This window comes from Equus caballus, chromosome 18 (genome assembly GCF_041296265.1).
Source record: "Equus caballus isolate H_3958 breed thoroughbred chromosome 18, TB-T2T, whole genome shotgun sequence".
NCBI classification, from domain to species: domain Eukaryota; kingdom Metazoa; phylum Chordata; class Mammalia; order Perissodactyla; family Equidae; genus Equus; species Equus caballus.
Window position 1 is genome coordinate 80,841,431 of NC_091701.1, and position 15,300 is coordinate 80,856,730.

The 15,300-nt window shown below is 53.2% G+C and overlaps 1 protein-coding gene across 4 annotated transcripts in view; it reads left to right on the top strand.

Moving 5' to 3' along the window:
* Positions 1–15,300, top strand: part of NRP2 (neuropilin 2) — a 112,887-nt gene that overhangs the window by 12,319 nt on the left and 85,268 nt on the right. For all 4 annotated transcript variants that reach the window (XM_070241694.1, XM_001505114.6, XM_005601698.4 and 1 more), the window contains exon 2: positions 1,898–2,075. In XM_070241694.1, coding sequence (XP_070097795.1) covers positions 1,898–2,075 — 178 coding nt within the window. The remainder of the gene's footprint in view (positions 1–1,897; positions 2,076–15,300) is intronic.

Consider the following 15,300-nt stretch of genomic DNA (forward strand, 5'->3'; position numbering starts at 1 on the left):
GAGTTGATGGCAGGCCTGCAGTTGTCAGTGGACTAGCTGGCTGAGGACCCATCCCCAGTAGAATAGCCCCCTCCTGCTAGCTTGATAAGACAGCTGGTGACCTAAGTCCCTACAACGCCACCTTCTCAAGGGCCACTCTCAGCCCTATTTCACAGGCGTGAGCCAGGACCAATGGGCCACCATTTGAGTTGCTGGAAGATAGTGGGTGCCCAGCATGGGTGAGTGGTGTGGGCACCCAGAAGGCCTGTGAGGACTGGCTGTGGGGGAATGGGTGGCCCCCGGCCTCGTGGGTGGCCTCATCTCCGTCTGGCCGGGAGGGCTGTGCTCATTGTCCTCCTGGACTGGGGAGGGTGCAGGGTCATTAGTTAGAGGATGATGTGGTCTCCGCCAGCCAGAGGAAATGGCCTGCTTTTGTTTTCCACCCAGTAGGAAATGGAACCCGAATCCATTAGATTGTGGGCAGTTCAACACCGCACAGTTTGAGCTCTTGGAGGCGCGACGCCTAAAAGGCTCCTTGTGTGGATTTTTGTGTCCCTACCACCAGTGTGCAGCGTGCCCATCTCTTATGCATTCAGAGCCTGTCGGGCTGGGACTCTAAGGCAGAGGTCTGAAGACAGTAATGCCAGCAGACGCAGGGAACAGTAAAGTGCACCTGTAGAGTTAAAAAATGCATGACCCTCCCCCTCGAAGAGCTAGCACAGGAGAGAGGCTCGTCCTGTAGGGCGGCTGCTGAGCCGTGATCCATAATTCACAGGCCCACGCTGCTTCATGCAGATGGCCATATTAAATCCTGATTGAGGCTGAAAGAGGCTCACATCTGAGGAAGGTCTCTGAGAGGCCTCTGGATATTTCCTGGTCTCTCGTGCCTTCCTGTCTTTGGTATTAAGCAAAACCCCCCATTTCCCAGGACCCCTCCTGGGATTGCGGAACTTCACTCCCCAGCATATGAGATTCTTCAAATGTCATCGCCCACCTTCTCAGCCTTTGAAGAGCCCCCTTCCCTTCTAGCCCACGAAGCTGTTTACCTCCAGCCAGGCCCTGCGGGGAAAGGGGTCTGCCGCTCCCCTGCGGCCGCCTTTCAAGCAGCTGGTAGCAGCACACACTGGCAGTGGTGACCAGGCGGGAGGGACGGGGGGCAGAAAGCACCGACGCCCACACAGCACAAAGCACTTTTGTCAAAACTCTGAGGTCAGATCCAGTGGATTCTCCAAGGCAGATTTTTCCACTCAGTGTATAATGAAACAATAAATCAAATTTGCGGTGTATGTGGAATTAAAAGTTTCGGGGTTTTGCTTTTTCTTTCTTAAAAAAAAAAAAAGGCTGAAATCACCCTCCAGGGCCTGTTCTGGCCCAAAGCTGGAAATGCTTCCTCCACACCACAGGTAATTGCTACCAGGCTCGCTTGTGGGTCAGCACCACAAAACCACTGCCGTCAGTTCCTGGAGCCTTCGCTTCTGGCTGCCTGGGCTGGGCTGGGACACCGAATAACATGAAGGATTTATGAGACAGAGATAGAGATGAGCGGTTTGAACGAGGAGAGGAAGCTGAGCCAAGGAGGGGAGACAGGAAAAGACAGGGAGGCATGTTAAGTTTGCAGTGTTCTTGTTTTTTTAATCTCAGACCATGTAATTGGGGATATTTATGACTGTTTTCTGGAATATTCTCATCTGGGGAGTGTGTGAGTGTGTGTGTGTGTGTGTTTACTCGGATGAGGGGGGAGGATGAGCTGAAATAATCTCTTCCACTGAATGAGTAAGTAGGTTAGTCTTCTGGACTGCCATAAAAGGTCTGTAAAGCAGTTTCAATCAGCCGCTGGTAGAGAAGAGAAACAAGGAGAGGGAAAAAAAAAGGCTGTAACATATTTGAAGTTCTTTGGGTTGTTTGCCTTCTCTTTCAGACCCACCCTGTGGAGGGCGCTTGAATTCCAAAGACGCTGGCTACATCACCTCCCCAGGTTACCCCCAGGATTATCCATCCCACCAGAACTGCGAGTGGATTGTTTACGCCCCCGAACCCAACCAGAAGATTGTCCTCAACTTCAACCCTCACTTCGAAATCGAGAAGCATGACTGCAAGTAAGCACCATCCATGCACCCTGGAGCCGCATGCTCCTGAGGCCTCCCCCCCCCTCCCCACTTCTGCCATCACCCCAGGACCTGCTAATCAGTGCTGGACCCTGGCCCCAGAGGGAAACCAGGAGAAGATGACATTCTCCTTCAGGGGAAATAAATCCCTAGTTGACCCCCTAGCGGGGAGGAAAGAGGCTTCTTGAGTGAAGAGTGTAAAGAATAGCACCCTATCTTCAAAAGCTCGCAGAGGAGGAGAATCCCATGTGGGGGTGGGGTGTAGGGGGGACCACAGAACGCCAGCTCTTGGCTTTGGGATTTCCCCCCACCTTGGAGATCTTCCCATTTCCACTGCTGCTTCCACATGTAGGAACCCCACCAGCTTCCTTAATAAAATAGTAACCAGATCCCCAAGTGGAGACTTCCTCTGCATCCAGCCGTGGAGGATCAGGCTGTTATTTTATGAAGCAGCAGCTGGTTTCCATACAGAAAGAGAGTTCAAAATCTGAGTCTACACTGGCAGGTCTAAGATTCACGTCGGTTCTCGGTGTCTGTGCTGCACAGGTTAGAGTCTCAAAGTGGGTGTTATAGATTTACTTAACAAATACTCTTCTCATTGCTTTATAAACATCAATCCATTCAGTTGTCACAACAGCCCTGGGAAGTTGAGGCCATTACGACCTCCGTTGTGCAGATAAGAAAACCAACACGCAGAGAAGTTAAGTCAGTCACCTGAGGTGACTCAGCTTGTCTTACAACATCGGTCCTGCCACCTTGGAAGTGTGTGGCTTAGGAGATCCAAGTGGACATTTGGACACCTGTGAGTGCCTTAGAAATGCCGTGTTAACACCAAGGTCCCTGTAAGTTAAGGTGAGGGGGCAGCAGCGTTGTAATGCCAAGAATGTGAACACACTGTGTACTGTCTCGTGGGCTCTATCTTGAAGTCTCCTCGTTGAAAGAAAAGTGAGAGGTTTCTCCGCAGGAAAGAATGTGCCAATGATCATGTCCTGCTCCAAACGAGCACCCATAGCATGCCACTGCTCTGATAGGCGTTACTGCCCCCTTATGATTAATAAATAGTCTGACCATCCTTGTGACCAAGGCATTGCGAGCACTGACACATTAATAAAGGGGCCAGCTGGCAGGAAGGTACAAGGGCACAGGCCTAGGTCAGGCCGGTGCTTCCTGGTGGAGGAGACAGGGCCCCTCTCTCACCTGTGCTGGACGGTGGGGCACAGTCGATCAACAGCATTGCTTTCCCTCTAGGACTACTCTGCACCCACCTAATGGTTTTCTCCTAACGTGAGGTAACTTTTGCTGAAAACCAAAGGGTTTCCCGGGTGGACGCCTCATGTGACGAAGAGTCGTAAGATGGGGTTTCTAACTCCAGATCCACTCTGACTCAATGGATGACAAAGGGCCACCCATCAGTTCCTCTTTGTCTGAGTTAAATGCACGGCCCCGATGCATTTGCACAGCGTCTCAAGGCTGCTGGTTCCCTGCCAGTGAACTTTACCAAGAAATTCTGTTAGAAGAGCTTCTTTATAAGGTGTTTTTGCTCCGGCTGCCTCTGGCTGGCTGCGGAAGCTTGGCACAAACTGAAGCGTAATGTACAGAGAGCTTGGGTCTGAGCTCAGAGAAATTTGACTAAGCACCTCTCTCGACTGAGGGCCAAATTCTGTGATGCTTATGCCAGCAAATCTCCCAGGGAAATTGCTAAGCGGTCATCTTGTGTATATGCATAGTTGCAGAGGCAGAAGGCTTGGCTTTGGAAGGAGAACTTGGGGAGCTGGTGAGCACAGCTTAAAACATGTCAGGAAGTCTGGAAGGCCAGGACAGCACACTCCTGCCCTGTTTGGGGTTGCAAGGCCGCCCCCATCACAGGGCTCAGCCCAGCGATGTGGAACTCAGGTTGCCAGAGTCTCTGGCAGCAGGAAGGGACAAAGATGTTGCCTCTGGCAGGAGCTGGAGTTACAGGTTATCTTCTGACTTCTTGTCCTTCCCAGGGAGCTTCCTGTCCTCCTCCCCCTCCCCCACTGCATGCTTCTGGCTTGAACTGAACAGGTCAGGAAGGTCAGAAAAAAGTCTTTCTGGGGTCTCTTTCCCCCGGTGCAGACTGTCAGAAAGTCTCTGTTGGGGTCAAGCCTCCACTACTTAACCTTGTCCCTCATTCTCTCCCTCCCCCATTTCCCCTCCACTGCCTATTTCTCTCTCATTCTTATTAATTTTCCGTGTTTAGAAAGACACGTCCGGCCTCTCAGTGTCTCGCTCCGCGAGGTATTTTTAAAACTCTTCCCGGGCCATTTGCGTTCAGAACAAATGGGCTCCCCGCCCCCCCTGCTTGTTTCACTTGCTCGTGAGAGGAACACTTAATCTAGTTGCAGTCCTGGAAGTTCTGTCTCCTTCCTCCTCGTTCCCTCTCTCACTCTCCTTCCCAGGGAGCGCCTGGGTTTGCAGAGCACTTTCTTTCAGAGGAGATAAGGCTCCTTTCTCCATTGATTTCGGGTTTCTTGCATTCGGATTGGGCTCTTTGGGGTGGACACCGAGCTCGAGAAGACTGCCTACCCACCCTTCTGATGGGAGAGCGCAGCAGCAGCCCCAGCCAAACGGGAAAGGAGAAGGAAAGTCAGAAAAGTGCCAGCCCCTTGTGGAGAAAGGGCAGTGGTCAGCAGGCCTGCCCTCATGTCCCTTCTTCCTCCGTGCAGGATTCACAGCCAGGACTGCCCCCTGCCCGGGATGGGCTCTGATGTGAGAGGACTACCTGGCCAGTGGCCCTAAGCACTTTGCTCTCTGGTCCTTGAAATGCACATCCCCAAGGGCCAGGCCGTTGCTGAGTCAACACCAGACAGGCACCTTCTCGCCTAACGGTCGCTGGTTAGTTTTGTTCCGTTGAAGCTTGCTGTCTGCTTGGAAACTTCCACTCACAGGCCTGGGTGTGCCTGAGTCAGGGTGAGCTCCCGACTCCTCCCTCTGGCCCCGACAGGCTGCTCTGGGGCCTGTTTACCAGCTGTGGGCAGAAACCAGAGGCCCCGTGGCCCTGCCAGGTTGGTTGCTGAGGGACAAAAGGGCAGGACTCAGGGTCGTCTGAGTAACAGGGAGAAGCCTCTCCATTCCCTGAGGGGGAAGAGAATACTGCCGCCTTTCACCTGAGTCATCAGCCAGTGGGGTGCATGGTAGGGTTTTAGAAGCATGCACACACAGAGTTGAATACTTTTTCCAGTTCTGAAATCTAAAACGCGTGTCTTTTTTACGAACACCCACCTGCATAAAATACACAGCTTATTCATGGGTCCTCCAACGGGCCTGCCTCCCACCCCATCCGGGAGGCTCAAATAAGACCAAACTCAAGAGTCTGGGGCCTTTTAAGAACTGGTCACTTCCAGATGGCATCTGGAAAAACATGTTTCACAAAGTGCGAAAGCCACTAGAAAGACTTGAAAGAACATTTCTTAGGCTAAAAGGCCCACACAGAAGTCTGTACTAATGATAGTATGCGCGTGATCAGCACAGAATCTCGTTTACCATGCAGCCAGGAAGAAGAGTGCTTCATCTAGATGAAGTTTCCAGATGCTAAAACATACCCTTTAAAGTTCCCAAGGTCCCTTTTTAACAGGATTTCTGACGGAGAACATTCTAAATCATGTGCCACACTTCCCTGTCTCCTTAAATAAAACCCATACTAAAGGAAGTAAGCTTTTTCTTGATGATTCAGGCTTCTAGTTCTACACTTCACTTTCTGTGGACAGAGGCTGGGTCATGTCATTTTGGGTTCAGATAGACTTAGATTTGAGTTTTTGTTGACCTTGTAAACTTCCCAGGTCTCCATTTCCTCAAAACTGATGATAATCGCTACTTTGCAGTACGGCCGCGTCTTATTTACATAGAAGCACAGTCAGTTGGCAGCTGTGTTAGCATCTTTGTATCTTGTCATGGGGAAGTTGAGACTTTTTCCGTCAATACTCTTGCTGTCGCTTGCTGTTAGGAGTAGGCCTGCCTCCTGGAGCCTTCCTCTTCTGAATTGTTTTTACTTTTATTATGTGTATGGATTTTGCTTCAGGAGGTCTTGCTGTCCATTGGGAAGTTTTCGTTCTGGGGTCTAAGCTGTGCCCCCAGCCAGTGCAGCCCCAGGGCTGGCGTGTCTGGTTTGCTTCAGTTAACCGAGCCCGTGGCAGAGCAGGGACCCGGGCGCACTCCCTGGGGTGCTGAGTGCTGGAGCGCCACACAGCGGGCCCTCCCCGGCGTTCACGGCGCTGCTCACGATCTTCTCTTCCAAAACCACCCCCTCCCACGTTCTGGATATTTGAGGTTTGAGGATATTTAGCCTCCAGCTAAGTGACCTGGATAAACAAGGTGCTCTTGTATTTATTTACAGCCAGAAGAGCCCTCTAAATCTTAGAAGGTGTGTCCATTTCTCCCAAAGTAGGGGATGGCACCTTGGAAAGGTAGCAGTTTCCCAGATTGGTAAACTGACTACGGGGACCAGAGGGAACAGAGCCGACCTCAGTCATCTGACCCCTCCCTTGAGCTCAGTCAGCACCCTGGATTCTGGTGAGACACCAGATACAGTCCTAACCTGCATGTGAGTGCCCCACGCTCCAGACCCTGCTCTCCTCCCCTCCACAGTGCCCAGGTACACGCTCCCGCCTCGTCCCCTCCGTCCTTGATTCCTCCAGGCTGATATGGGCCCAATTCTGAACTCCCGGAGCGCTGCGCAGTGCCTCCGTTCTCTCGCTTGCCTTTGTTTCACATGTGGTCATCTTGTGTCCTGAGCATGTAAATGCTTTAAGGCATGGGCCATGTATTTCATTGCTATGCCCCTGCGGCACCTAGCCCTGGAGAGTGCCAAGCAGGTGCGTGCAGGTGGCTGTCTCTGTGATGTTTCTACGTGGGAGACGCCAGGACAGAGATCAGCCTGGCGTGAACGTGCATTGGAAGGCAGACAGCTGTCTTCTCTCCTCGTCCGTCTTGTGATGTGACATAATGACAACAGGAGGATAAGACGTGAGCTTATGGAAGGAAGTCACTGTGCTCCCTGTGACCTGGGCCATCAACAGAATGGCGACAGACCATCCCTTCGTTCATAGGTATTGAACAGCTCCTGTGTGCTGCCATCAGGACAGCTTTGCAAGCACAGTGATGAGCAGATCGTACTCTTTGCCCTCAAGGAACTTAGAGTTTGCGAGGAGGAAGTAAAAAAATAAGCTTATCGAGGATAAAGCTACCACATCTGGAGTATCGCCTGTGAGCCAGCCGTCTGCTAAGCGCTTCATGTACATCATCTCATTTGATCCTTGCAACGAAACCTGTGAAGCAGTTGTTACTCTTCCCATTTACAGATGAGGAAACTTGGGCTCCAAGAAGTTAAGCAACTGGCCCCAGGTCCCACTCTTGGAAGTGGCAGGGAAGGGATGTAAAGCCAGAATACCCTACTTTGCAACCAGCGCTCTTTCTGGTTGTGTTCTATTGCCTCCCCCAAAACTGTGCACTCTGACCAGGGACATAATACAGGCGTGCTGGTGAGCCCACAGCACTGGGATCCAACTGAGGCTGGAGAGATCAGGGAAGGCTCCCTGGAGGGGGTAACACCTGCACTGACCCTGCAGAAGTTGGGCAGGCAAAGGGGGAGTGTGTGTGGCTGGTGATCCAGGCTGAAAGCATCATATCAAAGACAAGAAGGGGAGAGAACTTGATGGGTCAGGAACCACAGCAATTGAGGGGCCGTTCTTGTGACTTCGCCAATACAAACCCTCTTCTCGGTGAAGAGGTGCCTAAACAATGCTATTTCATTTTATTTCCTGGCCAGGCAACTTCCACCAGCTCAGAGAGGGGTTGTGGTCAGGAAGCAGGAAAGACTGAGGTTATGGGGACTCTCTGCTGCCCCAGGGGTCTCTACAGTTCATGCCCTATGTCCGAGGACCCCCAGTTTAATGCCTGAAAGTGGGGTCTGGCCTAAAGTCCAGGTAACGCTCTGGATCAAGTTTACTCCCACACAGGACTCTGCACACCCGTCTGTTTCCTATGAATAGAGGGCAGGAGGCTACATTCCCCACTTGGAGGTGTGGCTCCAGCTGGAGTCTGCCGGAGTCCCTGGAGACAAGAGCAGAGTGGGAGTTCCCTGGGGTTCAGGAGGGTGCCCTGCCCTCTGGAGAGACCCTCTGGTTATTCCGCATGACGTCAGTACAGATGTACTGCCTGCCCCACCACAGGAACATTCTGATTCCCCTAAGGAACCAACGAGCAGCAATTCTTTTCTGCATTGCAACAACCCTGCTAATGACAGAAACAGATCCCCTCCAGGTACGCGGCGCAGTAACTGGGCCAGTCCTGCCGCCTTGAGCTCAGCTGGCAGCCCGCCCCACGCACACCAGCCTCCACTCAGGACCCCGCCCAGCTACTTCGCTCGCTGATGAAGCGGGGGAAAAAACACCACAGACTGTTCCTCTCCTCCTCCCAGGGTTCAAGAACAATTGGGACGACAGTTATTTTGGGCAGTTTGTTTTTAAATATGCGATGTTGCAACCGCACGTCTCCAAACGCAAGCTTCGCTGTGGACGCCTTAACAATGCACTTCATCTTCTGAATGAGAAGCCACTCGAGATCTTCTCCACGCAATCCTGCTGCTTCTGCTCTCAGCCTGGCACCTTCTCTGAAACCCAGCGGTCCCTCAGGGCCAGCACCTCACCCTATGTAACTCCATGTAATTCTCCCATCTAATTACACCGGGTGAGAGTCTGTCTTAAGAAATGCAGTGGGAGCTCCAGGTGTGAAGGGACACCGAGGAGAAGGAAATGACCAAGTGGAGAATTGGGTTTTTCTACAAAGGACTTGTGTGTTTTCCTTTAGTCATGAATCCTATAAGAAAAAATATATTCTTTTCGTTTTGTCCTTTTTAGTGATAGGGAAATTGAAACCTTTGGATTAAGAGAAACTCAACAGATAATTTCATTCCATTCTTCTACTTCAGCCTGGATAAATCATCCCAAATATATATATATATATATATATATATATATTAGCTGCCCTTGTCTTTCCTTCTAGAAACAGCTTCCACAATCGTCCTTCATTAGGAGACCTAGTGCTCACTACTCATCTCGGCTGATTGCAGAGCAGAGGGTTGTATGTCATTTACATAATCAAAAATTTTTTTCCTAGAAGGAAAATCCCTGAAAAATTTTAGCTGCGTCAAAATAAAATTAAAAAAAGAAAAAAATGTGATTTGGGCTTACGTTTGGGAGGGCACCAAAGAACTCCACGTGATAAAGGAGAAGCCACATGATTTTTCCTGCTTTTTTTCCAAGCTCGAGGCCAAGCCTCTTGGCGGTCTATATATAGTTTTTCTGCTCTGCCCCGTTAGGGACGAGATTGCGTGTTTGTAGGTGGTGTGGAGGGACTGTCACTCAGACAGTAACAGCAAACCTTTATCGAGCTCTCCACAGACCTCAGGTGCTCCTGCGCCAGGACCTTTCCGTGTTTTATCCCCATAACGACCCTCTGGGGCTGGACCTGCTGTTATTCCCATTTAAAAGACGGGGATACTGAGGCCCAGAGCAAGCACACAGAGAGTAATGGGAGGGCCAGGGTCTGCCCTCCAATGCCTGTGTCTATGTGCCTCGAGCTGCCATCTGCTGTCCCAGCGCTCAGGTATTTGGAGCCCCTCTGATTTCCACAGATATCCTTGACAAGTCTTTTCTTCTCCTTTTCTCTCTTTCATTCCTTTTCTTTGCCTCTTCCTGCCTTATAGTCACCTCCGGATGCCAGCAGGGCAGTCAAGGAGAGAGAGACCTTTCTGTGTCTTTATATCCTAGCTAGAGGCCTGACTCTCAGTCAGTCGTCTGTCTGCCTCCCTGTCACCCACCTGCTGCTCCCTGGTCCCTTCCACCCCCTCACCATCCTCTTCGGATCCCCGGCCGATCCCCGCCCCCACCTCACGCTCCCTCTGGACTCCCACGCTGTGAGGGCCAGTCATGGAGTGTCAGCCGACAGAATTGAGTCCTCACACAGAGAGGGCGGGCCTGCCTTTCCTGTCACTGGACGTGGACCGGAGTCTCAGAGGGCAGGCGAGACGCGTCAGCAGTCCACGGCCGAGCTGTCAGGGCCGAGCTGGACACACCAGCGAGCAGGCGGGCTGGCGAGAGGGAAAACGGTGCAACTAATCGTTGTCTTATTGGGGAGGAAAGGAGTAAATAATATTTCGACCCAGGAACTGGCAGTTTGAAAGAAGCGGTTGAGAGCTAGGAGGAGAAGGAATCTGTGATGCTGGTTTTAATGAAAGAGTTTTCCTTTGTCTCAAGGTAGGAGATTTCCGTCCCCTCCCCACCCCCTCTCCCATTATCATCATTATTATCATTAAAATAATTACCGTAACAATTACAGTTGATGAGACCTCGGGTTTAGAGAGCACCTTTCATCTGGAAGTTCAGAGTGATTTATCTCTGTGTCATCCCTTTGAGAGTGGTAGGAGGGTAAGAAAGCATTATTTTTTCGATCCTTTCCGCTGCGAAACTGAGGTCTAAGCATCCAGGGTTGAGTCCACGCCTCAGGGCAAGGTGCTGGGTTAAGTGTTGGGGTCCTGGCTCCTCTTCCCTCCTGCCCGCCAGGCCTCACCCTTGCGCGGACCCCCAGCTCAGCCCCGCACTCATGCCCCGCCCCCCGCCGAGGCCACGGGCGCTGGCCCAGCGAATGGCCTGCGTGGCGGTGGGATGCAGAAGGCCCAGCACGGTCTGACAGCCGCGCATCCTGCTAGGAGACTTCCTGCGACCTCCTTCCCCTTCTTGTAGGAGCTGGTGTCCTTCCTAGACCTACTGCTTCCTGGTCTTATTGGGCCTCCAGCCGAGAGCACCCAACGTTCTCAAACATTCAATGCTTCTGCCCCAGCAAACGCGGGTCAAGCCCCTCTGAGCAGGGCCCTTCTGTGGCGGGGAGGGGGCACTTTCGGGGGCGCTGCGTGGCCGTGGCCGGGCTGCTCTGCTCAGCGGCCACGTGCCTGCGCGCGGGCCACGGGAGCGCGTCCCCGGCGGCCGGGGACAGCCCAGGGGCCCAGAGCGCGCCCTGCAGCGTCTCCACTGGGGCGGCCACAGCCCCTCCTGCCCGGAGGCTGCAGGCCCATCACCTGCCACCGTAGTCCTTTGTGCGCAGTGGGGACAGGTTTGCCCTGGAGCCGGAGAAGCTCTGAGCACTGTGACCTGGAGCCCCGTGGGAGTGAAATCCAGGAGCAGGGCGCATCGCACCTGCCAGGGCTCTCAAACCGGCCGCTGTTTGGGTTTCTGCATGGCACGTTTTTCAGACAAGTTTTGCCAGCAAAGGGGGACAGAAAAGCGGCTGGGAGCCTCCCTCCCTGGAAAACCGTGAAGGACTTCCCTGCGCTGTCACCGACGCCCTGTGCCCGCACACCTCGGCCCGCAGGCTGCCACGTTGGGACAGAGCGGGAGGCTCTGACTGGTTCACGGTTAGACCCCTGGAGCTGGAGTGAGTGCCTGTCCGGAAGGGGACCGCTCACTCGGCCAAGTGCAGGGACGCAGCTGGCACTCCAGGCGCCGGCCGTGTCCTCTGTGGGCCCACGTCACTTCCTGCCCCTTCCAGGCGGCCCTGAGAGGCACAGAGGCTGGTCCCTGTCCCCACTTATGAGCGGAGGCACGCTGAGCCTGCGGGCATGGTTGGCCCAGGCTGGCCGAGGACAGCCCCGCATGTCTCTGGCCCTGCGGGGCTTCACGCTCCCGCTCCCCCGAGCTCCAGCCACTGGTGGGTGGGCATAACCGTGGGCTGTCATGACTGTCCACCCTGGTGTCAACACACAGTGCTAGCAAGGGCCCTGTTGGCTGACTGTGGAGGGCAAGGATTTCACAGACGGTGGAGCACACGGAAGAAAGACCCAACAGTGCCACTGGAGCCAGCCCCCCCAGAGCCTTGACCCGCACCGGCCGCCGGCGCCTGGAACGTCGTTCCTTACGGGAGCACACGGCCCAGCCAGGGCAGCCTCCCTGTGCTCGCGGGCCAGGAGCCAAGCAGTGAGGCCCAGGGCCTCAGCAAGGGGCCTTCTGGGGAGCCAGCGGGGTCGGAGGAGAGGTGGTGCTCAGCGGAGGGTTGGGGAGGGGGTGGGTGCTGGTTGTGCACCCTCCGTCCTCCGAGAGTTCGTCCCTGGCCGGCAGAGTCAGACAACGTGTCTGCAGCCCCCTTCTTCCTTGCAGTGCGAGCCTTGTTGGCAGCTGCTCTGTGAGGAACAATGGGGTCGGCGGGGCCTCTGCATCATCCCAGGGCTTCTGCGGAAAAACAACCAGCAATTATAAATAGATGTTATTTGTAGTTTCCATTTTCTTGCCTTCAAGGTTTTGTGGAGTAATTCCTTCAGTTTGTTTTGGGTTATTCTCTCACATACTTCCTTTGCTGGGTGGTCAGGTTTCCTCCTTCCTGAAGAGCCCTGTGACCCCGGCTGTGGGGGGAGTGTGGACAAGCTCAAAACGTCAGAGATCTGTGTGGGGAAGAGATGAAGGAAGAAAATGAAACTGCAAACAGCTGCTATTCAAAACGCACCTGGGGCAGCCCAGCGGCATAGTGGTTAAGTTCACGTGCTCCTCTTTGGTGACCTGGGGTTCACAGGTTCGGATCCCGAGCTTGGACCTACACACCGCTCATCAAGCCATGCTGTGGCAGCATCCCACATAAAATAGAGGAAGATGGGCACAGACGTTAGCTCAGCAACAATCTTCCTCAGCAAAAAAAAAAAAAAAAAAGGCACCTGGCCCTGACGCAAATACACAAAGGTAGCACCTGGGCGCTGTCTGCATCCTTGGTGTCAGAGAACTGAGTGAGTTAGATAACAAATAACGGTAACAGCAACGGCAGCGAGGATGATGGACATGTACCTGTTTGCTGAGCTGCTGGCATCGTTACCTCACCCACCTGAGGGGTGGGGCCCCCAGCTGGGCTTTGAACTCAGCTGGGCAGGCTGGTTCCACAGCCCAGACTCAGGAACACAAGATTGGAATGAAATCTCAGAACCTCCAGGGACCACAGCACTGCTCCTGGGCTTGTGCAGGAGGTGGATTTGCAGAACCTGTCCTCCGTGGCACCGAGGCTGGGGCATGAGCTCGTCTCTAACTCTGTGAGCGTCCTTCCTTCTTCGTGTGTTTGGTTTCCACGGGGTCTGTACCTCTCCTCGGCCCACGTCCACCGTCCTGTTCTGTAGAATACGGGTAATAGTGACAACAGCCCGTGCCTCCCAGGTGCTTCCTAAGGGCCGGACGCTGTGCTGGGCCTAAAGCACCTTCACAGTCCTTCCTACGATCCTGCAAGGAGGGGGTTGTCGTTATCTGCATTTTATGGATGAAGACACTGAGACTCAGAGAGGGCGAACAGCTCGCCTGCTGTCGCCCCAGCAGCAAGGGCAGGAAGCTGGCGTGTCTGTGGGCAGAGCCCAAGCCCTGCCCTTCCCAGGGAGCACGGCCGTGGAGACAGATCCGCATCTGTGCGACAGGCATTGGAGACCCCTCCCCAGGAAGCTGTGCATACACGCACAAAATTCCTGCCTCTGATGAGAGGGCTTCCCCAACCCACTGAAACTCATCCATGCACCCTATTGCAATCATGGGCTTAAGAATGTGTGCTCTAGAGGATTCTTTGAGAGCTTATAAATACTCAGATACTGTTTTCTCACTCGATGGGCCGTATGTTCACATATGGATGTGTATGTGCTTATAAAAATACTTCACTTACAAAAATTAAGATGTTATCCTGTCTGAACACTTAGAAAGCTGCGTCTCCACTGGGTGAGCCTTGACACCGTGCATTGCAGATCTGCTCACTGCTGCTCTTGGGGATGTGTCTGTTAATGTTGGCACGTCCTCTAGGCTTTGTTTAAACAAACCAGTGAGTGAAAAGAGCGAGGTGCCCCTGAGTCTCTGACTGAGCCCGAGTGTCTTCTCTGTCCCTGGCACCGTCTGCTGTGTGTTGTGTCAATCTGGTACCCCGCTGTCTCGGGCCTCCACTGGACAGCAAGCCAGAGGACGGAGGCGAGGGCTGAGTGCCTGCCCAGAGACGGCCTGGGCCCAAGGTCTGCCTCTGCCCTTTCCTCATCGTGTCTCTTGGGGTGGGCTGCTTAACCTCTCTGAGCCTCAGTTTCTGCCCCTGCAAGTGGATGGTCATCAGAACCGGGCCTGGTTATGTGTTCAGTGAGGATTAAATGAACCAGTATGTAAACTGAGGGTCTAGCCCTTAGGAGATGCTCAGTAAGGGGGAGCTCTTCCCAGAGACATACCAGCTTCTCCCTCACTGGGTGATACCAATGGAAGGGAGAAAGTCAAGGAGATGGAACTGGCTTCCTAAAACCATCCCCCTGATGACGAGCCGATGCCGCCATGAAGGCTGGGGTCCCTCCGAGCCCGAGCAGCCGGGCTTCTCTGAACTGACCAGAGCCTTGGGCGTCTGCCGGCTGCCCGCAGCCTCTGTGTATCTTGCCAGCCTCCTCGGTGGGAGGTTGTACATGACAGGGCTGGTTTTCCTCCTATTTTTCCTGCAGTTTTAATGTAAGGATTAATAAGACAGGGTTTGTCGATGGCTTTGAGCTTCCTGGAAGAAAGGCACTCCAGGAGGTGATAAATTCTCTGGCCTGGATAATCTACTCATGAAATATGGAACTTTGAAAGTGTGAGAAAAATCTCAAATCACTTTGACAGCATTTTAATTATAGTTGATTTGTTTGCCGCTAATAGTGAAAATGCTGTCAGCATGATTTGAGATGTTTCTTCCACTCAAAATGTTATATTTCGTGTCTTCGAGTCACAAGGCGACGTTCTGGTTTCCAGATACAACCAGAATAGCTCAGGGATTGTGTCAGGCACAAAGGCAGAGTGGAAAACGGACCAAGCCCGTCAAACCCCTTGGAAGGCCTCTTCGCAGAACACATCTTCTCACCGTGTCACGCTGGCCTCAATTCCTCGCCCATTTATTCACTCAACACAAAAAGTAGGGAGCCCTCCCGTGTGCCAGGTACCAGGCACGTGTCAAATTCAGCAGTGAGAGTGAGGTCCTTGCCCTCAGCGTGCTTGCTGTCTAGTGCAGGACACAGATTCTAAACAAATAGAGTATTGATGATACCTTTACAGGTTACGATAACAGCTGTAAAGGCAATAAGAGGGGGGCGAGGGAGAGGTAGGGGCACGCCATCTGAAATAGGGAGGTCAGGGCAGGCTTCTCTGAGGAGGCGACATTTTCCCTTAGAAGAATGAGAAGGTACCAGCCA